Source organism: Rhinatrema bivittatum, chromosome 6 (genome assembly GCF_901001135.1).
Source record: "Rhinatrema bivittatum chromosome 6, aRhiBiv1.1, whole genome shotgun sequence".
NCBI lineage: Eukaryota > Metazoa > Chordata > Amphibia > Gymnophiona > Rhinatrematidae > Rhinatrema > Rhinatrema bivittatum.
The window spans coordinates 285981229-286004600 of record NC_042620.1 but is presented as its reverse complement, the minus strand read 5'-3'; the positions used below and the strand labels follow the sequence as shown (position 1 = coordinate 286004600).

Genomic DNA, 23372 nt, shown 5'->3' with positions numbered 1-23372 from the left:
CCAGTCCCCTCTCCCCTCCTCCCGAGACAAGGCGCGAAAAGCAGCCTTGCTCCGGGAGGAGGGGAGAGAGGACTGGCAGTGTAAAGCGACGAAGCGACTTACTTTTTTTGCAGCCCCCCTCCGGAGACGAACATCGGCGACGACGGACGTGGCTCCCCTGCCTCCAGCTGCCCGCAAAGATAGACGCCTGCATGGGCGAAAGCGGCCCCTGTTCGTGCAATTGGGCCGCTCAAGACGTGACGTCATGACGTTTGGCGTCACGGCATGTGACGTCACGCCTTGAGCGGCCCAATTGCACGAACAGGGGCCACTTTTGCCCGTGCAGGCATCCATCTTCGCGGGCAGCTGCAGTCGTCCTCGCCGATGTCCGTCTCCAGAGGAGGGGCTGCAAAAAAAGTAAGTCGCTTCGTCGCTTTACACTGCCAGTCCTCTCTCCCCTCCTCACAGAGCAAGGCTGCTTTTCACGCCTTGCCTCGGGAGGAGGGGAGAGGGGATTGGCAGTCCCGAGCGTAGGATTGCCCGTCCTCTCTCCCCTCTCTCTCTTGCAACTTTTTTTTTTTGCTTGTTGCTTCGGGAGGAGGGGAGAGAGGGCTGACAATCGCGACGTCGGAGAACTGTCCATTTCCTGGTACCTGTCATTTCAAATGTCATTTGAAATGACATTTGAAATGACAGATACCAGCGTGTCCGTGAAGCGTTAGGCCCGCGCACCCAGGTTACTGTATAGGCGCTGTATAGCGCTCTATACAGTAAAACAGGTTGCGCGGGCCTAACGCTTCACGGACGCTTCTTAGACGCAGCTTGCATTTGCAAGCTATTTACATACAGGATCGAGCGGTAGGTGAGCTGGACTGTGCGTGCGGCAACCGCGGGTGCGCCGGGCACTAACGCAGCTCTTCCTACCACTCGTTACTGGATTGACCTGTATGTGTGCTGCACAAAGTAGGGCCCAGCTATCTATGCCTTGCATGCTGTTCATTAATTACCAGACTCCAGGGCTTAATCTGGAAAGAAGAGACAAGCATGATTACACATTCTCAGAAAGGAGTTCCCATGCATTTAAGAGCCACCGCTGTTTCTTGTTGCTGCAAGGTGCTAAGAGCAGAGCCCAGGGTGCAGGTCTGGATCTGGGCAGTAGACCATGGTGACTTTCCTGTAGCACACCTGATCAGGTCTGAGAGCACACTGGGTCGGAGACATTGATATACTGTGAGCACATGGTGTGCATGGCACAGTAGGATTTCAAAGTTTCCTACTTAAGAATAAATTACTAATAAAACAAAGAACATTAAAACAATTACTTGCATATTAATAGATTAGTTCCATCAAGCCCCAACTTAAATACAGATTAAGTGAACTTTACAGATCCAGACCTTTTGTTCTTAAATCCATGAGATGATAAAATATCCAGTGCTAGGGATGCATCCTGGCACTTGTCAGGATGTTCAGTACTCAGTGTATATAAAGGCATCTGATGGTGGAGAGAAGCATAAAAGCTGAGTTCGACCTCCTAGAGCAGTGGTTCCCAACCCTGTCCTGGAGACCCCCCGGCCAGTCGGGTGTTCAGGATATCCACAATGAATATGCATGAGAGAACATTTGCATGTTATGGAGGCAGTGCATGAAAATTTTTACTCATGCATATTCATTGTGGATATCCTGAAAACCCGACTGGCTGGGGAGTCCCCAGGACAGGGTTGGGAACCACTGCCCTAAAAGCTCACGTATATTGTATATCACAGATCCAGACACAGTGCAAATAATTACTGTTCTGCTAAAATAGGCAGAAATAAATATAAATAACTTTTTTCGTATTCTTCATATTTAGCTGTAGAGAAACTTATTTAACCAACTCCTTCTTCCTCCTCTTCCCCCCCCCCTCCCCCCCCGTCAAAACAAAACAAAGCTTTCCACTAAAGTTCAGCTGAAAAGTGCACAAAGTCTGTGTATGGACCACTACTGACCAACCTCAGCATTTACTTCATAGTAGATGTTTTTGCTGCAAATGCATTTAAAAAAAATTGCATTGTAAAACCATGGATTAGGAATAGCAATGAGACTAGGCATTTTGTCCTTAATGGAAGGGAGTCCACAACGGGGACAGCAGTAGTCAGATACCGCCAGACCTGCAACCAAAGTCTTTAATGCTTAGGATCTAAATTACACAAGTTCTAAGCACATGTTGTTCGTATTCACACTGAAAGGGGAGGTATCAGCTCTAATCAAAATAACATAAGCAGGTCCATCAGCATGAGCATGCACCCACCTTTTGGGTCTGACACAGGAAGCCGTAAGGGCTGATATTATCTTACTTTTGTGTGTACACCCTTCAGTCAAAGGGCTGAGCAGAAGTACACAACCTACAATCACAAAACTCAGTTCAGAAAGTCTCTCAGAGCCACCATTACTGGTGGTCACTAACTATAAATACCACGAATTGTTAATTTATTCATAACTCAGAATAACTGAGGTTCTAAATCTAAATTTTGTTCAACAGAATCAGCTGCTCTAAGTCTTAGGGAATCTGTGTACACACTAAGCCCTCTTGAGCACAGTCCACTCCTGTGCTGTCCCTAGCACCATATCCTCTTTGGGCCACTGTTTTTCTTTCTGCAGAACTCATGATTCCACTCTGAAGCACCTTTCCATTTTATTCCTGAATCTCTGGTATTTCCAATTTATTTGGATTCCTGTCCATAATTTCTGGATGTCAGTTTTTTCAGTTCTGAGCGCTCAATTACCTTTTGCTGTCAACACTTCTAAAAATATACTAACGCAGTACCCCCATGCCTCACAAACGACTCTTAGCGTCATGGCTCATGGGTACCTTTTGGGTCGCACTGCAGATCTTGTTGAGCAGTTGGATTTCTCTATGTTCTTAAACAAATCATTAGTTCTACTATGGTCCGACCAATTTGTATACACTAAAAAACTTTCCACGTCTCCTCAGATGCTGGGATGTATAGTCTGTTGAATGAAGACGTCATCTTCTCCCATGTGAATCCTCTGATGCCGAATGAGATTGGACTGAACACTAAAGCTCTTCTTACATTCAGTACATTTATATGGTCTTTCCCCTGTATGGGTTCTCTTGTGTAGAACAAGATGTGCGCTTTTGCCAAAGCTCTTCTCACAGTCAGTACATTTATATGGTCTATTTTCTGTGTGGAATCGCTGATGCTGAAGAAGCTGAGAATTTTTACTGAAGCACTTCTCACAGTCTGAACACTTGTATGGCCTCTCTCCTGTGTGAATTCTTAAGTGACGAATAAGATTGGAGCTGTGGCTGAATCTTTTCTCACACTCTGTACATTTGTGGGGTTTCTCCCCGGTGTGCGTTCTCCGGTGGGCAATGAGATTGGAGTTCTTTTTGAAGCACTTCCCACACACAGTACACATAAAAGGTCTCTCTTCCTGGTAAGCTCTTTGTTCTACAATGGGGAGAATGAGTTTACTGAACTCTGTTTCATAGTCAGTAGCTGTGCCTTGGCCCCCTCTTGACATGGTTGTTTCCCGCCACGCTGATTTCAGTTGTCTGCTGATGGACCACTGGATGACATTCTCGGCTGGGATCTCGGACAGTGGCTCATTCATTTTCTGCTTTTCAGCAGACATACCAAGAGGCTTCTCTTTCTCACACGACACAGGTTCATCCTCTGTGGGATTAAGAACCAAAAAAAAAATATTAGCAGTGATCTGTTTCTCAGATATTGGTATTATAAAATTTTTATTTAAACAAGGCACAGTTAATACACAACTTGCGCAGAAAAGAAAATACGTGAATCAGAAAGTATAATACAATATGCACAGGGAAAATAAATACATTAAGATTCAACCCTCCCTCCACACCATTCCCAATATGGGGACCAAATCTCTTTATAGATTATGCTTTGTTCATGCAAACAATGAGTCATTCGTTCCATAATTGCAACTTTGATTTCCCAACACAAAACAGTAGGAGTTTGTTCTCAAAGCTGTGCTATAGTAAATCGAGCAGTATGTAGTAAATGGTCAGTTTTTAAGACCCAACCATACAAGATCTTTCTCTCCAGAATTTCAAAAGACAGATCTTTCCAACAGATCTGATTAATGCAGGCTAGGACTTGTCTCCAAAACTCATCCTCCTTCACACACTCCCATCACACATGGAAGTAGGTTCCTTTTTGCCCGCAACCACTCCAAAATAAGGGACTATATATTCCAAATCTGGAAAAGAATAGGGGAGTACGGCATAATCTATGAGTAATTTGAATACAAATTCTCAGCGTTTAATACTAAAGGAAATCATGCTTAAGGCTCAGCAACTTTGCCTCCTGTCTTTCCAATCTAGATCGGAACACAAGTCCAGATTCCAGGCTGAAATGAGACTAAGTGAGGTCTCCTCTGAGCACAACAGATGCCTAAGGCACAAATAATGGTATTATTAGAATGACTGATAGGTTCTTCTAAGACCTTTTCTCTCTGCAAAAGTGCTCAATAGGAATTTTGTCTTACCTCCATATCACACAGGTTATGCCTTCTGTTTTGCAAGTTAAAAGACCAACAAAATCCTCCTCACCACATTATCTAGCCCTGCTGCTCGCCCTCTGGCTCTAGTTGAAAATGTTTAAGCTTCTACTAGGAAAGTAAATAAAACAGGAAAAAGAAATATCTGGTTTCAAGAGGTGGCCAATAAGATAAGAGCAAAAAGATTACCATGGAAAAGGTAGAAGACATCTCACAAAAGAAAACAATCAGGCCGATTCAGTAAACTGTGCGGGAGAGCCGGCGCTCCGAGGCGAGCGCCCGCTCTCCCAACGCGCACCCAGGCCACTCTCCTGGGCGTGCGATTCAGTATGCAAATGAGGGCCCGCACTAATAAGAAGGCGCTAGGGACACTAGCACGTCCCTAGCGCCTCCTTATTGGCGGAAGCAGCAGCTGTCAGCGGGTTTGACAGCCAATGCTTAATTTTACCGGTGTCGGTTGTCAAACTCGCTGACAGTTACGGGTTTGGAACACGGACGCCGGCAAAATTGAGCATCTGTTTTTCAACCCGCGGGCTGATTTTTAATTTTTTTTTATTTTTGGGGCCTCCGACTTAATATCGCTTAAAATCGGGTGTACATTTGTGCGCACCTGGTAGCGCGCACAAATGTACCCCACACACGCAAAATTTAAAATCGGCCCCTTAGGGAAGAGTAACCCAAATTATAGCTACATAATGCAAAGTTCCAGATTAGGAGTCATCACTCAGGAAAAGGATTTAACTGATATCGTTGAAAATATGTTGAAATCTTCTGCTAGTGTGCAACAGCAGCCAAGAAAGCAAATAGAATGCTAGGGATTATTAGGAAAGGAATGAAGAATAAAACAGAGAATATCATAAAGCCTCTGTATCGCTTCATGGTGCGACCTCATCTTGGGTATTGTGTGCAGTTCTGGTCACCATATCTCAAGAAAGATATAGCAGAATTAGAAAAGGTACAGAGAAGGGTGACAAAAATGATAAAGGGGATGGAACAATTCCCCAGTGAAGAAAGGTAGGACTCTTCAGCTTGGAGAAGAGAAGGCTGAGGGGAGATATGATAGAGATCTATAAAATAATGAGTGGAATGGAACAAGTAAACCTTAATCAGTTGTTTACTCTTTCAAAAAGTACAAAGACCAGGGGACAAACAATAAAGTTACTAGGTAATAAATTTAAAACTAATAAAAGAAAATATTTTTTTACTCAACGCATAATTAAACTCTGGAATTTGTTGCCAGAGGATGGGCGGTCCGGGGGCAGTCCAGGGTCGGAGTGTGCAAGGGGGTGCACACTTGTGCACTTTGCACGCGCCGAGCCCTAGGGGAGGCCCGATGGCTTTCCCCGTTCCCTCCAAGGCCGCTCCGAAATCGGAGCGGCCTTGGAGGGAACTTTTTTTTTGGTCCCCCCTACCTTTCCCTCCCTTCCCCTATCTAACCCACCCCCAGCCCTACGTAAATCCCCCCCCCCCACCTTGTTTCATAGAGTTATGCTTGCGCCGGCTCGCTAGGCCCTGACACAGGTCGCTGTGTCGGGGCACTCGGCCATGCCCCTGGACACGCCCGGACCGAGGCCCCGCCCTCGTACCGCCCATTTTTCGAAGCCCCGGGACATACAAGCGTCCCGGGGCTTGCACGCGCCACCGAGCCTATGCAAAATAGGCTCGGCGCGCGCAGGGGTTTTGGGGGTTACGCGCGTAACCCTTTGAAAATCTACCCCTAAGTGCGTCACTTTGCATTTATCCACATTAAACTTTATTTGCCATTTGCATGCCCACTCTCCCAGTTTTGCAATGTCCTCTTACAATTTCTCACAATCCTCTTGCGATTTAACAACTTTAAATAAATTTGTGCCATCAGCAAAGGAAAAGACTAAGGAAAGCTAATTAGGGCAGCAAAGATACAAAGTAGAGGAAAAGATAGCTAAGACAGTTATGCAAGGTGACAAGACTTTTTTTTTAATAGGTTAGCGAAAGGAGGTGGGACTGTAAAACAAAGGTGAAAAGGAGGAAAGTGTGGTGGGCAACAAAGAAAAAGCAGAAATACCGAACAACTATTTGTGTTAAGTGATCACCACAGGTGCTGTCCCACAGATAGAAGGCAGAAGAATAGAGAGATGTTACTGGAAGATGCGTACTTCAAAGGAGCGAGGACAATGAAAATAAATAGAACAATCCAAAACATAAAGCTAAGATATGCTGCACTTGCAGATCTTAAATTCATATCATTCAATAATAAACTGAAAACAATAGCAGATGCACAAACGTTGCAAAGCTATGATGAAAACAGGCACAAAATAAATATTTACAGAGAACGCAAAGTGATTCTACAAGGAACTGAAGAAGAGCATTAGTGCAGCTGAAACATCACCAATGAAAGAAGCAACTGAATAGTTCAGGAAAAATTTGTATGAGGGTCATGTAGAGCATAACAGAAAAGCAGAACGGCTGCCCAGCATACACTAGAATATAGAAAAGGAAAACATAAAAAATGCTGAATGGCTTGAAGTTGCAATTGAGTTGGAAACCAGGTTAAGTGGAGCCTCAAATTGAAACTGCCCTGGCCCTGATGGAGTGCTCAAATAAGAACATAAAATTTGCCATACTGGGTCAGCCCAAAGGTCCAGCAGAGGAAGGAAGCACTTAGAAGCAGCCTTAAAGAGGGAGGAGGGCAGAGAGAGTGCTATAAATTGTTTGGCACTTTATAGGGGTGCCTTAAATGTGCTGCTGCAATCTGTTGTCTGTTTGTATTTATATGAGTGCCTTGAAAATGCTGCTAAAAACTATTGTGCTGAGATGTTTGTATATTTATCTAATTAGTCCTGTGCTGATTTTACTGAGATGTGTTCTATTCTTAGTTCTGTTGTTGACTTATTTTGAGTTTAATCCTGTTCTACATTTTACCTAGTTAAGTCCGGTCGGTCATTGATAGAGATCAAGTTTAGTTCTTAATGAAGTCTCCTTCACACTGGTACTGTTAGGTCTCCTGTATGTTACCTTTCAAATATGTCGTACCCCACCCTGGGTGAATTTCTTATTCAAAAAGTTGGGTAATGAATCTAAATAAATAAAGAGCACTTGAGATGGGACTAAGGGGAGAGGACCAGGAAGGGGCTGCAAGGGGAAGAGGACAAGAGGCAAGGCACTCAAGAAGAGGCTATGGGGAAGAGAAGACACTTGGGAAGGGATCATGTGCAACACTTGGAACAGGGCCAAAGAAGAAGGACAGGAGGGAGGCAGGCACGCAGGTGGGGAAGCACTCAAGAAGGGGCCTTGATGGGGAGGATTAGGGAAGGGAAGGCACTTGGGGAAGGGTCACAGGAAGAAGGTAGGACAGATAGAACCAGAGAAGGGACTGCAGGGAGGAAAGAGCAGGAGGGAAAGCACTCAGAAAGAGTCTGTAGGTGGAGAAAAGCAGGGCAGGAGTGGGCCAAGGTGGAGATGGGGAGTAGCACTCATGAAAGGACCATAAAGGGAGGGCAGGAGGGAGAGCACAATTTATATCAGAAACCATTCCCTATTTAATATTAAGTTTTAATCATTACAAATGATTATGGAATGTATATTATTATTATCTTAATCTGTTTTCCATATGGCGTTATTTTTTTGTAATTAATTTTATTGATCAGTTTCATAACAAGAGGATAATATGTCACAAAACGCATAACTCATATTACCATTAGCCAAAGCAATCCACCGTTTGCAAATAGATAAGTTGCTACAATCTAACATTTTTCTCCACACTTCTTCCCCTCATACAGATCTTGCTGCTGTATTGCCCTCCTACAAAACTCTTGTGGAAAGCTATATATATATGAAGTTAGTTAAAGTGGACTGGAAGAACTTTGTATGCACAGCTGGGCTAGTGGAACAAAGCAATCATCAATAAATAAATGAATAAATGTAGGTCAATATGAATTTGCACAAGAGCTTAGTATAAGACATTGTAGCCGTGAAATTATAGTATGCTGTCTTGCCTCTTTTCCTTAGTCTAGTAGTAACAAGCTGAGATAAGAACAAGAAACATCTGTTTTTCTTTCTGATAAAGTTTTTGAACTGTTTGGAGTCACGTAGTACCAGGATGTTTCCTAATTAGGGCATAAATCTTGCTGAAATTGAAAGTTCTAATTAGAACAACTGGCCTTGCAAAACCTGAACCAGAACCAGGAAAGAAGACTATAAAAATTGTAATTAATAGTACTCTTCAGATTCATCAGAGAAAGAGCATTGTTAGCCCATTTCTTGATGCTTCTCCAGGCTCGTGTCCCTCGATTTTTTCACAGATATGTTGACTTACAACAGAGGGACTATGAGGGAGGTCTCGCTTTATAAATCTTTACTTTCTTTGTATAAATCTTTATCTTTCATTATTGTAATGCTGTTTGTTTTTAGTAATATTTACTGTGATACTATTTGCCTTTACTGAGTTTTATCATATTTTACAATATTTAGTAAACCAAGTATTTGCTTTTACAAATCTGTGTTGTGTGTTCTATGACATAACATACCTTTTCCATGGTTATTCCATGGAAATGGTTAATAAAACGGAAAATGTCATAATGCCTCTATATCGCTCCATGGTGAGACCACACCTTGAATACTGTGTACAATTCTGGTCGCCGTATCTCAAAAAAGATATAGTTGCAATGGAGAAGGTACAGAGAAGGGCAACCAAAATGATAAAGGGGATGGAACAGCTCCCCTATGAGGAAAGGCTGAAGAGGTTAGGGCTGTTCAGCTTGGAGAAGAGACGGCTGAGGGGGGATATCATAGAGGTCTTTAAGATCATGAGAGGTCTTGAACGAGTAGATGTGACTCGGTTATTTACACTTTCGAATAATAGAAGGACTAGGGGGCATTCCATGAAGTTAGCAAGTAGCACATTTAAGACTAATCGGAGAAAAAATTCTTTTTCACTCAACGCACAATAAATCTCTGGAATTTGTTGCCAGAGGATGTGGTTAGTGCAGTTAGTGTAGCTGGGTTCAAAAAAGGTTTGGATAAGTTCTTGGAAGAGAAGTCCATTAACTGCTATTAATCAAGTTTACTTAGGGAATAGTCACTGCTATTAATTGCATCAGTAGCATGGGATCTTCTAGGTGTTTGGGTAATTGCCAGGTTCTTGTGGCCTGGTTTGGCCTCTGTTGGAAACAGGATGCTGGGCTTGATGGACCCTTGGTCTGACCCAGCATGGCAATTTCTTATGTTCTTATGTTCTTATGTACTTTTACATAGATGTAAAGTGTCATTATTGTTTTCTTAATGTGTTTTTTTTATGATCCAGACTACAAGGCAAAAAAAATGGCATTTCTCACAACCCTTATAACTCTGTAAGTCAAATCATTTCAATTCATTTCAAGTCAGACTGGGTAGTCTTCTTGGTTTTCTTCTTTTGTTTCCAATGTTCATATGGTTTCCAGATGTCTTCAAAGGCCTTTTGCCTGCCCCTCTTTATTGCTGTCAGTTTACCCATATAATATATTCTCTCCATACTTTTTCTTCCGATGGGATCGTAGTTTTCCTCCAGCAACATGCTAATTTACATCTGACTCTATAGCAATTTTCTGTAATAATGCTGTCACTGAAGTATCCAGATCCAAGACAGGTATATTTAATAACAAAAACAGGTCCCTTGCTACCCACTTCCCTACAATGCCATATTAACTGCATGCAAAAATTAAAGAGATAGATGTTGGGGTTTGCAAAACTTTTGGATGTTGAAAAGGGGTCTATGCTCCCAAAAGTTTAGGAACCCTTGGTCTAGATTTCTGACCTTCAAAGACCAACCTGAATTGCTATTCTTTGAATCCTGAAAACAATTCCGGGAAGATGCTTTATGGAACAGCTCTTTCAGTTTATCCTCTACAAGCCTAGGCACCTTCAACTCCCCCAAGCTTTCACCATCTTCAACGTCTTCACCAAAGAGTAGATTCCCTTTAAAGGGAAGTTTAGTCACTTACATCTTAGAAATTGAATTTGTTGACTATTTCTGAGCCACAATAAATATCTGCACGTCAACGAAGAGTAAGTCAAAAGAATCATCTGCCACAAAGGCCACTCTGGGTTCCAACTGGGTCTCATCAGTGGCCCCCTTCCCTCTAAGGAACCCTCTTGAACTAACTGAGATAGATGCAAACCTACCTTTGCTACTGGTAGGCACATGCTACCACCTGATGCAACATTCTGGAAGCTTGAAAAGTCTGCTTAAGAACAGTCTCCATCTTCCTATCCTGTACATCTTTAAGGACATCTCCCTCCACAGGGATAGTAGTCCTTTTCATGACAACACAGATCAGAACATCCACTTTCAGGAGTTTCACCTTTTTCCTTTCCTGCGACATAAGCAGATATAACTCTGCTGAGACTGTACCCCTTTAAAATTAGCTTCAGGATAGTCCCAGTCCAAAGAGATCAAATCTTTAACTGATCTATACAGTAGAAAGGATTTATTAGACTTCAGTAAACTATTCATAATCAGATCTCAGCAGAACTAAGATCTTCTTCTCCCTTTTCCTCAGCAATATTTAATACCCACAAGGACTGAGAAATTAAGGAAGACAGTTCATCCGTGTGGTATAAATAAACCACTGCAAAGCCTCAGGGAGAAATTCCCCTTCCTTTAACTTGCCCTTTTTTGCACTGTCCCGCAGAGCTTTAGAATCCTGCAGGAACCCATTCAACTTAGAGGACCTCACTTCTACATCCTTGTACTCCCTCCTCACTCTCTTCCATCCTGTTCCCCCTGTAACCAAAAGTTGAATTCTGCCTCATGCAGAAAGCTTAAAGCAAGCACTTTAAAAATTCCAGAGATTGAGGCCCAAGCAGAAGGAAGAACCATCCCTGAAGTACAGGAGGCGGAAGCTGTTCCTTTAAGAGCAGCTGATAGCATGGTCCTCCACCCCCCATCCCACCCCCTGGAGAACATAGTTGCCACCTCCTGAACTGTGGGAAACAACAGGGGGAGGCCCAGGATTCAACTCCCTTCCTTGCCATGGTTCCAAAATGGATGCCGTTCCCAACGCAGCAGCAAGCCCTGACGGCAGGAAAAGTAAAAAGCACCAATCCCACAGATGTAGTCCTCTACCAGACAGATAAATCTATTTGTTGCCCATTCTCCTGCTCCTCCACACTTGCTCTACAAAGAATATGGCCCTTCCCCCCACTGACACATCCTGCAGGTAGTGCAGAGTGTGGTTCTTTTCCGAAGCTTGAAGGAAGAGGCCATTTTTCTTCTCTGCCCCCTTAAACCCAACTGTAAATGGCTTGAGATAGAGGATCCCCTAGTTACTCACCCCAGGGCCTGCTGGTAAACTGATCTGATGACAGGGAGTTCCTCTTCAGTTTCTATTTTATTTTTTTTGTAAACTTTACTGCTAGACAAACAGGCAGACAGGGAGGAAATATCAGGCTAAAAATAAAATACCCCCATACCAAATCTACTTTTTTTTTTTTGCTTTCTTGGGAAGGAGAAGCCTGCAGGAGAGCAGAAAAAAAACACAGGCAGAAATGGGGAAGAGGAAGGGGAAGAACATAGACCAAGGTCCGACCAGCCCCATTCCAGCACCTGGAAGCCCCCTGATCTAAGGCTATGCTCAGTTTTTCACCTCAGGAGCTGCCCAGTCCTAATTTTAGTCTTCTTCATCTGGCCTTAGCTCACAGCATGGGATGCTCACCTACCATCTGCTGGAGACGGAGAATACTGGCAGGATGAGGTCAGAATGGGAGCCTGTAAGGCAGGGCTTCCCAGACTGTGGGTTAGGACCCCAAATGGCATCATTAAACCTTCAGCCAGAGACACAAGTGCCTCAAATGGCAGTGCTCTTCAGGTGCCAGCAGCAGCATCATTAGTAGTGGAAGTCAGAGTGGGGCCTGCAAGTCAGTACACATTCAGGCCCTGAAGCGACACTGCCCTGGCATGAGTTTCTGTGGCAACAGGAAGCCCTGTGCGAGGAGGGATCAGGGCTGCTAGAGGGCCCTTAAGCTTCCACTTGCATATCACTGTCTGGCTTGGGATCAGCCATGAGTGAAAACCTGGGCTAGGTGTGCATGAGCTAGTGGAGATTGCTTGAGTTCCTCTCTCCTCACCCATCACTGAACCTACCCAAGAGAATAATGTTACCCCTGTCATTAGTCTGCCTTCTCTTCCCACCAGTTGTCAACCAATTTTGGCCCAAGGCTCAAAGGAAAATGCTGCTACTGACCTTGTCCAGAGGGAATGTTTGAAAGGAGGGAGCAGATGCAGGAGGGGTTTGAGGATTGGATCAGGTGGACTGGATGGTGAGAGCAGGAAAGTGACAGTTGACTGAGGGATGTAAGAGAGGAACTGGGATTTAGAGGATATCACTATGGTGTGTGAGAGACAGGTTGGAGGGGGAGAGGGGATGGGGATGAAAGTGAGGAGGGAATGACCAAGGATCAGTTGGGGGTTATAACAAGGGCTTGAGGTGAGAGAGGATCAGCTGGCAGGATGCAAAAAGAGCTGGAGGGAGTGAGAAAGAGGAGATGGATTAGGGAGTTGAGATGAGCTGTGGGATATAAGAGTGGATTACCTAGAGGAATCGAGGCTGAGAGGGGGTTCCTCTAGAAGGAAGGAGGTTAAGAGATGATCTCTGGACGAGGTGGGGACTGAGAGAAAGGATTGACTGAAGAGGTGGAGGTTGAGAGAAGGAATCAGCTGGAGTCAGGGGAAGGTGAGAGTGGAGTGATCGTTAGAGGGGAACTGCACCCCTTGCTAATTTGGTCATCTTCTGGAATCATGTGAATTTTCAAGTGCTAAAAGTTTGGGCAGCCATACTATAAGGAGTGACATTGGCAAACCTGTTAGCCTGTCTCCATCTGCTGGTTGGTGAGCATAACCCATGTGTCTGGACTGGTCTGGCTGGAAGAGGAGGAAACTAGAGTTAGAATGCAAGGTACTTAAAGAAGACAAACATAATAGGCATCAGATATCTGGGCAGGAGGAAGATAACCAATTACATCAACATGATCAGGCAGATCAAATTGGTGGAGGGATGGCCTATTTGTTAAGGATGGCAAAGCATTAAGTAGGATAAAGTCCTGCAGGAAACAATCCACTAGTGGTTAGAATAGCAGGCTGCAAACCAGGGAAGCCAGGGTTCAGATCCTGCCGTCACTCCTTGTGGCCATTTCATGCTCCATTCTCTCAGGAACAATCTTAGATTTATAAACCTTCTGGGTACAAGGAAAAAACTTACATCTAGTCCACTTCTCAGCTTTCAGGCATGCCTTTAAAATATGACTGGATCTCACCAGTTATGTGCTCTACCTACTCAAAGCTTCTGAAAAGCCAGTATACACAGCCTCAATCTTCTCATTCAAAACTGCATATGATGAAAACTAGTCTTTCCCCAAGAGCTTTTGCATAAAAATTATTGTAGGGCTTTGTGAGATTCCACACAGATAAGCATTCTTTTGGTTTTCCTTTCAGCTGACAGCACTTTCCCTTCTCTGCAAGGATCTTTCTAGAATGCCTTCCTTACCTGTGCATGGATTATCCATACATTCTTCTCCATCTGAGCTATGGCTATCTCTGAAATATGGCACATCCTCTTGTTTAATCCACAAGGAAAGATCTGGATTGAAAACTGGATGACCTGATGTTAAAACAAGAAACAGATATATTTTAAAAAATGGTTATGGTTTATTGAATTGAATACACCACTCTTCAATACATAACCAAATCTGTTTCCAGTAAAAAAGCATATCATATAAAACAAAAAACACATTACAAATGTCCAAAGGAAAACCCGTATCCTTCAAAAGAATCTATGTGGTTTCCAAAGACTATGAACACCATCTTTGGAGAATTATATGTTGGTCTAATATCCTTATTTCATTAAATAAAAACTACTTGACTGAAAGCAGATAGATCAGTTGATGTCATTCAGAAAAGTTTTTTTATTCTACAAAAAACAGGGCAGATCCTCCTCAGAGCCTCAGTTAACAACAAGAAGTGTAATTTTTGGACAATCTCCTCCAACTCTGTAGCATCAAAAATGTCCATTTTTCTTCCATGACGCTTCTTCCGAAAAACAGAAAATGAAACTGCATAAACGCTCATTTGGAGCAGGTCCTTGACAGGATGCAGAATGTGTCTCATCACGGAACAGGACGTGCTGCTTCCAGCATTTCTTCATTTTTGACCCTCAACCCTCTTATGCAAAGTCCCATTAATGTAGCATTCTATTTTTGTAGAACACCGGGCCATATTGTTCATGGCCTGTAGTGAAGCACGGTGCAGATGCATTCAAGGAGGCATTCAAGGAGAACCTTCAGCCTTGTACCAGCCCCCCCTCCCTCCAATTAACTTGCAAGCCAACCCAATGCCCCCCCTGACATTTTAATAATTGAACTCAATCAACACCACACCACCATCCCTCTTCCCACAATGATCATATTTTTCTTTAATAATAAATTTAGTTTTAAAATATATAAATAATACATGTTTAAAAAAATCATGTCACATTGTCTAATGAATGTGTCCTCTGTAATTTTGGGGGGATAAACTGCAGGAAAAAAAAAAAGAGACGAAATAAATGAATTCACAAATTAAAAGTAATCCATACTGCCCTGGTTGAAGATAATCTTTGAAATGGTTTGCTGGTTATTTCCCCTTACTTCTCACCATACAAAGAAAATTCAAATTCTGTTGTCACTTTAGTAACAGTGTCAACGTCCTTCCATTACCAGGTACTTTGTGAATTAATATAAAACCCTTAAAAAGAAAGACACTCAGAAGCTATAAGCAAACTCACCATACCAAAACAAAACAAATTCCCAGAACTCAAATAGCAGCAATCCTACTTAAGAAAGACAACACTGCAAATATATCTCACCCTAGAACACCAATGCACCTCCTGTTAGGAAAACAAAACAAGCTGGATTGCTTTAGACCCCTGGAAGAATACCTCAGCTTGGATACACAAATACAGAATTAAGGACTACAGACTAGAAATATGCAGACAAAAACTGAACCCTCCTTTGTTCTGCTCGGTCCTCTAAAGCCTCACCCCCTCATTCCTGTTCTCAGCAAGAGAAGAAGGTAGGGGGCAAAGCAGAGAAGAGTGGCTGGATTAGGAAGCAATGACTTTTTTTTTGCTCTGGTCTGTCAATTTCAGCCTCCCACCTTCACCTTCTGCTTCCTGCATACTGCCTGGGAGGCAGGGGCTGGAGCAGGAAGCATAGGGTTGTTTGAGATTTGGGGCCCTGGCTAAAAGTTATTGGGGTAGAGCTCAGTGTGCCCATGCCTAGCAAAGCCTCTGCTGCTTCCCCAAAAGCTTTGCTCTAGGCAATTGCCTGGTTTGCAATTTGGCCCTGGCTCTAATGGAACAACCTGTCCTGCTAAAGTATGTGACAGCAAGGCATGGGGCTTTAATTGAGACTGTATGGACAGAGATTGTTGCTAAAGTGATGTTATGGCATGCAAACCAACCACTTAGGCAGAGGAATAACATTATGAATCACAATTTTTAGAAAGGCCTCCAGAGATGATCCGGGAAACCACAGATCAGTAAGCCCTGGTGCCAGGCAAAATAGTAGAAGTTATTCTTAAGAACAGAATTGCTGTTATTTGTGTAGGGAATCTTCAGTTTTACAAACTAAAAGGAGTGTCCCAATTGTTTTGGGAGGTTCTGTGTAGAAATTAGTGAAAGAGGTTTGGATTTTGCTTCCCCGTGTGGGAGCTGCAGATGGTGTCAACTAGCTGTTTATCATCCCAAGGCACCATCTATCCCCGTGGATTTTTAGTTAGTTTCAAGCTGACAGGAGCCCTCTGACTCCTGCTTGCTATTTTTCTCCTAAGTTATGGGAAAGGAGAAAGGGTCAGCCACTCATTGACTTGTCTATCCAGCCTTTATTCTTCTTTTGGACAAGGCCAGAGGCGTTCCTTCTCCTCATCTGATCTGCCTTGTCCCCCCCCCAGCATATGCTAAAATGGGCACCATTCCCATGTTGACCTGAAAAGCCTGGCTGGTCGCAGCTGCGGAGCGAGTTACACGTCTGACCGCAACTGTGGAATTCCCAGCACTGGAACTGCCTTCATCTACCGACTTGCAGCCCATGCATAGCCCCCGCCATGGACAAGAATGACTGCTGCTCTCCGCAGATGCAGCAGTCCTTCATGTACCCAGAGGCTGCCGCCATCATGTGCATTGGATGCACTACCGGCTCTGTCGTGCTCCCCGAGCCTGCTGAAAGAATGCTCCAGCTTTACGCAGCATGATCCCACTCATTACTACCCTCTTAAGCTCTCCCAAGTGTAAGGGCCACTCTCCCGAAGGCACACTGTCCTCCTCAGAGTGAGCCAACTCGTGGTTTATTTGTTTTTTTAACCGGAACAGTAACTCTCAACTGCAGTAACTCTCGGAACTGCAACTCCAATATTTAGAAAAGGCTCCAGGGGCAATCTGGGAAACTACAGACCAGTGAGCCTGACGTCAGTGCCAGGAAAAATAGTGGAAAGTGTTCTAAACATCAAAATCACAGAACATATAGAAAGACATGGTTTAATGGAACAAAGTCAGCATGGCTTTACCCAAGGCAAGTCTTGCCTCACAAATCTGCTTCACTTTTTTGAAGGAGTTAATAAATATGTGGATAAAAGTGAACCACTAGATGTAGTGTATTTGGATTTAAGAAGGCATTTGACAAAGTTCCTCATGAGAGGCTTCTAAGAAAAGTAAAAAGTCATGGGATAGGTGGCGATGTCCTTTCATGGATTACAAACTGGTTAAAAGACAGGAAACAGAGTAGGATTAAATGGACAATTTTCTCAGTGGAAAAGGGTAAACAGTGGAGTGCCTCAGGGATCTGTACTTGGACCGGTGCTTTTCAATGTATTTATAAATGATCTGGAAAGAAATACGACGAGTGAGGTAATCAAATTTGCAGATGATACAAAATTATTCAGAGTAGTTAAATCACAAGCAGATTGTGATAAATTGCAGGAAAATCTTGTGAGACTGGAAAATTGGGCATTCACATGGCAGATGAAATTTAATGTGGATAAGTGCAAGGTGATGCATATAGGGAAAAATAACCCATGCTATAATTACACAATGTTGGGTTCCATATTAGGAGCTACCACCCAAGAAAGAGATCTAGGCATCATAGTGGATAACACATTGAAATCGTCAGTTCATTGTGCTGCAGCAATCAAAAAAGCAAACAGACCAAGCTAGGCCGGACCATGCGAAAGGAGAGTCGCCTAGACCATCTGGCAGAGAAATGGACTACGGAACTTGGCCTGCCCATCACTCCACAATATCTAGAACAATGCTTTACAGCGGTGCACCGGCAGATCCCAGACATTGGACTTTGGGAGGTTCAGTTTAAAATCCTGCACGGCATTTATTGCACAGATGTCCGACGTTTCCAGATGGGGTGCACGGACACCCCCTTGTTTATAAAGTGCAGGACCGTTGAGGGCACGTTCACACTGTTGTGGACTAGCTAGACAGTGGACCCTTAGACCGGCCTGAGGGAGACCTGGGGTAGTTGGACTATGGTCTTGGGGCAGCAGGCCGGTAGGCAGACCAGGCTGGTGTAGACAGTAGGCTTCACCCGGAAGCTGGTGCTCCCCCGGGAGGAGCCCGTAGGAGCCCAGCCGCTTGGGACTCAGGAGGTTCACCCTGGAAGCCGGTGTCCCCCCGGGAGGAGCCCGTAGGGACCCGGCCGCTGGGACTTAGGTGATCTCTGGTCTGGATCTTGAGTAGGCTGGAGCTAACGCGGATGAAGGAGGCCTGGCAGGAACTGCGGCGGGCCGAAGTCAGGCAGTGTGAACCCAGGCAGGAACTGCAGCGAGCTGAAGGCAGGCAGAGCGAAACCAGGCAGGAACTGTAGCAAGCTGAAGGCAGGCAGAGCGAAACCAGGCAGGAACTGTAGCAAGCTGAAGGCAGGCAGAGTGAAACCAGGCAGGAACTGAAGCAAGCTGAAGGCAGGCAGAGCGAAACCAGGCAGGAACTGTAGCAAGCTGAAGGCAGGCAGAGCGAAACCAGGCAGGAACTGCAGCGAGCTGAAGGCAGGCAGAGCGAAACCAGGCAGGAATGTAGCGAGCTGAAGGCAGGCAGAGTGAAACCAGGCAGGAACTGTAGCAAGCTGAAGGCAGGCAGAGAGAAACCAGGCAGGAACTGTAGCAAGCTGAAGGCAGGCAGAGTGAAACCAGGCAGGAACTATAGCAAGCTGAAGGCAGGCAGAGAGAAACCAGGCAGGAACTGAAGCAAGCTGAAGGCAGGCAGAGCGGGGCCAGGCAGGAACTGCAGCGAGCTAAGGCAGGCAGAGAGAAACCAGGCAGGAACTGTAGCAAGCTGAAGGCAGGCAGAGAGAAACCAGGCAGGAACTGCAGCGAGCTGAAGGCAGGCAGAGAGAAACCAGGCAGGAACTGTAGCGAGCTGAAGGCAGGCAGAGTGAAACCAGGCAGGAACTGTAGCAAGCTGAAGGCAGGCAGAGTGAAACCAGGCAGGAACTGTAGCGAGCTGAAGGCAGGCAGAGAGAAACCAGGCAGGAACTGTAGCGAGCTGAAGGCAGGCAGAGAGAAACCAGGCAGGAACTGTAGCGAGCTGAAGGCAGGCAGAGTGAAACCAGGCAGGAACTGTAGCAAGCTGAAGGCAGGCAGAGTGAAACCAGGCAGGAACTGAAGCAAGCTGAAGGCAGGCAGAGCGGGGCCAGGCAGGAACCTGGACAGGTGCTGAACCAGGCAAGAACTGAGAGGTTAAAAGTGCGAGCAAGTCACGTAGTAGACCAAGCAGGCAGGCAGGAACGGTGTGCGAGGGAGTCACACACTGGGGCTCAGGGCAACTGGGCACCGCAAGGGACCCAGTTGCAAGGCGTCGTAGTGGGGTCCACGGGGAGTTTAAGTAGGACTGGGCGTCTGACGTCAGGAGCGGGGGCGGAGCGCGCTCTGGCGGGAAACGGGCTATATCAGTGCAGTGACGGCGCGCGCGCGCCTAAGGAGCCCAGAGTAATGGCGTCTCCCCTGCGGAGATGCTCACGGAGCTGGTTCAGGCATCGAGTGGCCCAGCTGGAACTTTGAGGTAAGGGCCGGGACACGAGGGTCGCGGAGGGGACCGCAACACACACATCGTCTTTTTCAATGTCGGACCCTGAGTAGTTTTTGGGACTTGATGGAAGATGTCATTGTGCAGTGTACCGCCACCTAAGTGCCAGCAATGGGCCAATTTCTCCTGTCTAGTCCACAGGCCTGTTCTTCTGTCATATGTCACTCCAAAGACAAATTTAGTAGAGTGGCCGTCCTCCTGTCATGCAGCACGGTCCTATCCGACTGGGCGGCCCCGGCCCCGGATGCAGTCCCATCCGGGCTGGCTTGGTTCCAACGAATGGCCTTGTTTCTCCAGCTGGAACACTTGGACTTTGTTTTGGGTAAGCGGAAGCTGGACAAACTATACCGGGCCTGTTGGCAGACTTGTGTTCCCCTGATGCCGGCAACTGTTCAAGAAGGACTGCGGGCCGGTGGCTATGAGCCCGACTGATGTAACCCCGGGTCTCGGGGGGGGGGAGGGTTGGGGGCGAAGAGATGCATATGGTGGTGTGAGTGGCGTGTGGTATGTCTGGGGATGAATGAGGTGCAGGAGTTGGCAGTATGAGGGGGTGGGGTTTGGGTAGAAAATGAAAACGCGATGGGATGTATGCATGAGGGCAGTTCTTGGTTGTTTGTTGATATAACCAATTTGTACTATAATGGTTATCTAATATGTTGTCTGTTACTTACTCAGTGAGAGACTTACTGCCTGTTCGTGTTTCACCTCAATAAAAATTATTTTGACCAAAAAAAAAAAAAGCAAACAGAATATTAGGAATTATTAGAAAGGGAATGGAGAATAAAACGGAAAATGGCATAATGCCTCTGTATCGCTCCATAGTGAGACCGCACCTTGAATATTGTGTACAATTCTGGTCGCCGCATCTCAAAAAGGATATAATTGTGATGGAGAAGGTACAGAGAAGGGCAACCAAAATGATAAAGGGGATGGAACAGCTCCCTTATGAGGAAAGGCTAGAGAGGTTAGGACTTTTCAGCTTGGAGAAGAGAAGGCTGAGGGGGGATATGATAGAGGTGTTTAAAATCATGAGAGGTCTAGAACGGGTAGATGTGAATCAGTTATTTACTCTTTCAGATAATAGAAAGACTAGGGGGCACTCCATGAAGTTAGCATGTGGCACATTTAAAACTAATCGTAGAAAGTTCTTTTTCACTCAATGCACAATTAAACTCTGGAATTTGTTGGCAGGGGATGTGATTAGTGCAGTTAGTATAGCTGGGTTTAAAAAAGGATTGGATAAATTCTTGGAGAAGTCCATTACCTGCTATTAATTAAGCTGACTTAGAAAATAGCCACTGCTATTACTAGCAACATTAACATGGAATAGACTTAGTTCTTGGGAATTGCCAGGTTCTTAAAGCCTGGATTGGCCACTGTTGGAGACAGGATGCTGGGCTTGATGGACCCTTGGTCTGACCCAGTATGGCATGTTCTTATGTTCTTATGGCTGTTCAGCTTGGAGAGGAGATGGCTGAGGGGAGATATGATAGAGGTGTTTAAAATCATGAGAGGTCTAGAATGGATAAATGTGAATTGGTTATTTACTCTTTCGGATAACAGAAGGACTAGGAGGCACTCCATGAAGTTAGCATGTAGCACATTTAAAACTAATTGGAGAAAGTTCTTTTTCACTCAACGCACAATTAAACTCTGGAATTTGTTGCCAGGGAATATGGTTAGTGCAGTTAGTGTAGCTGGGTTTAAAAAAGGTTTGGATAAGTTCTTGGAGGAGAAGTCCATTACCTGCTATTAATTAAGTTGACTTAGAGAATGGCCTCTGCTATTACTGGCATCAGTAACATGGGATAGACTTAGTTTTTGGGTACTTGCCTGGTGCTTGTAGCCTGGATTGGCCGCTGTTGGAAACAGGATGCTGGGCTTGATGGACCCAGTATGGCAATTTCCTATGTTCTTAGGGAACAACCCACCCCACAGGGAAGAAAGCCAAAAAGAAAAAAGTACTTCCCTGCACTGGTCCTCTCTTACATGCCTTCGGGAGAGCTCTGTGGGAAGGGAGGATGCTGGACCAGTGGCTCTCACCTCCCCACTGGCTCCGGGCCAATACACACAAGGCATACAATCTCCTGCTTGCCCCGCCCGGCTGCTGGTGCTTTACACCTCTACCATCTGCTGGAGTCAGAAATAGTGAGGGACTGCAGGCGGCACACTGCCTAAGTAGTAGTTTTTCTTCTCTGTCTCCATCTGCTGGTAGGGATGCAAAACCCAGACATCTGGAATTGATCTGCATATGAACAGGAACATATTTTTTCACTCAACATACAAATCAACCTGTAGAATTTGTTGTCCCAGATTGTGGTCAAGGTGATTAGCATAGCTGGGTTTCCAAGGGGTTTGGGCAAGTTCCTAGAGGAAAGGTCTATAAACAATTATTAGCTAGACAGACTTGGGAAAGCCATCACTTATCCCTGGAAGTGTGCAACAAGGAATGTATCTACTCTTTCAGATCTGCTGAGTACTTGTGACCTGGATTGGTCCAACAATGAATTTTGACAATTTTAATGTTAAAAACAATATCCATTATTGTAAGCAAAGTTAAGCCTTTGTGTTGGCAGCTTGCAAGCTTTGCATATGGCAGGATTGGATGTCTGCATGGGTGCAGGCTTTCTATGATAATGACAGTAGAGCTGATTTGGGAGAGGCAATTTTCACACTTGAGGTTAAGCAAACAGGAAACAGCCATCATAAGACCTATTTGTAATGCAGCTTCTGAGCTGGCTACTATATAATAATTAAATATAATAATTAAATAAGTAAGAGCAATAGTTGACTCGGTAGCTGCTGTGAGCTCCCATTTGTAACCAGCCATCAAACCCAAATACCAGGCTTCCTGCTTGGCAGTGTAGAGTGATAAGCACTAGGGTGCCACTTATTCTCATACCTTAATAGCTCTGAATGTTTCCTTAGTGTGAGACTGACAAGGTCTCCAGGGATTTGGCATGGTGAGCAGAACTCAAAAAAAGCTTAAAAACTTGGCTCTTCAAAAAAGCATTTCACAGTAAGGTCACTGAATAGCAACATATACATACAGCTGAAAGTCATCTATTAAAAAAGATTTAATTATTTAATTATTTTACTCATAATTAAATATGAAATTGAAAACAGTCTTCACATATATGATTATCCCAGCAATCATATAAATAGTAACTCCAACACACTTCTCATTTAAGAGTATACTATTGAACTTTGTAACCGTAAAATATTGGCACCCTATGGATAACTTAGAAACCAAACCAAACCTATTTCGTGCCTAAATGTAAACCGTTGTGATGGTACATTACTAAACGACGGTATAGAAAAGTTTTTAAATAAATAAATAAACTCTAGTCCTCACTGCTGAGTTGCAGTGCAAACATGGCTACCATTACTGTGAATCAACCATGAGCGACTGACTGAGGTCCAAGCAATACCCAAAGTGCTCCTGTTACACTTGCAACTGTTGGAGGCAAAGGGAGATCATGAGATCAGCAGGGCTCTGAACTCTCCTTCACTGCGTGGGGGCTAATCTTAAAAGGAAGACAGCCACCTATAGGCTGCACACATTAAGAGGCCTGCGGAGGCCAAGCCTTCCCATAAAATAAATGTTCCTAAAACATTTTATTTGATTTATTGATACTGATCACATTTCTTACAAGTGTAAATCAAAGCAATGTACACATAAAACTGTGAAAATATAAATAGTAAAACAAAAAGTACAGCAAAATTTATAAAAACAAAAATGGATAAAACGAAAGAAATTGGAATACACAAAATAATCTTATAATACAAAAATAT

The 23372-nt window shown here is 44.5% G+C and overlaps 1 protein-coding gene across 1 annotated transcript in view; it reads right to left on the bottom strand.

Moving 5' to 3' along the window:
- Positions 1–2123: 2123 nt before the first annotated feature.
- LOC115094715 (zinc finger protein 154-like) overlaps positions 2124–23372 on the bottom strand; it is a 45735-nt gene continuing 24486 nt past the window's right edge. The window contains exons 5-6 of the mRNA XM_029607970.1: positions 14004–14117; positions 2124–3656 (exon numbers count right to left, since the gene is read on the bottom strand). Of these exons, the coding sequence (XP_029463830.1) occupies positions 2947–3656; positions 14004–14117 (824 nt within the window). The 3' untranslated portion in view covers positions 2124–2946. The remainder of the gene's footprint in view (positions 3657–14003; positions 14118–23372) is intronic.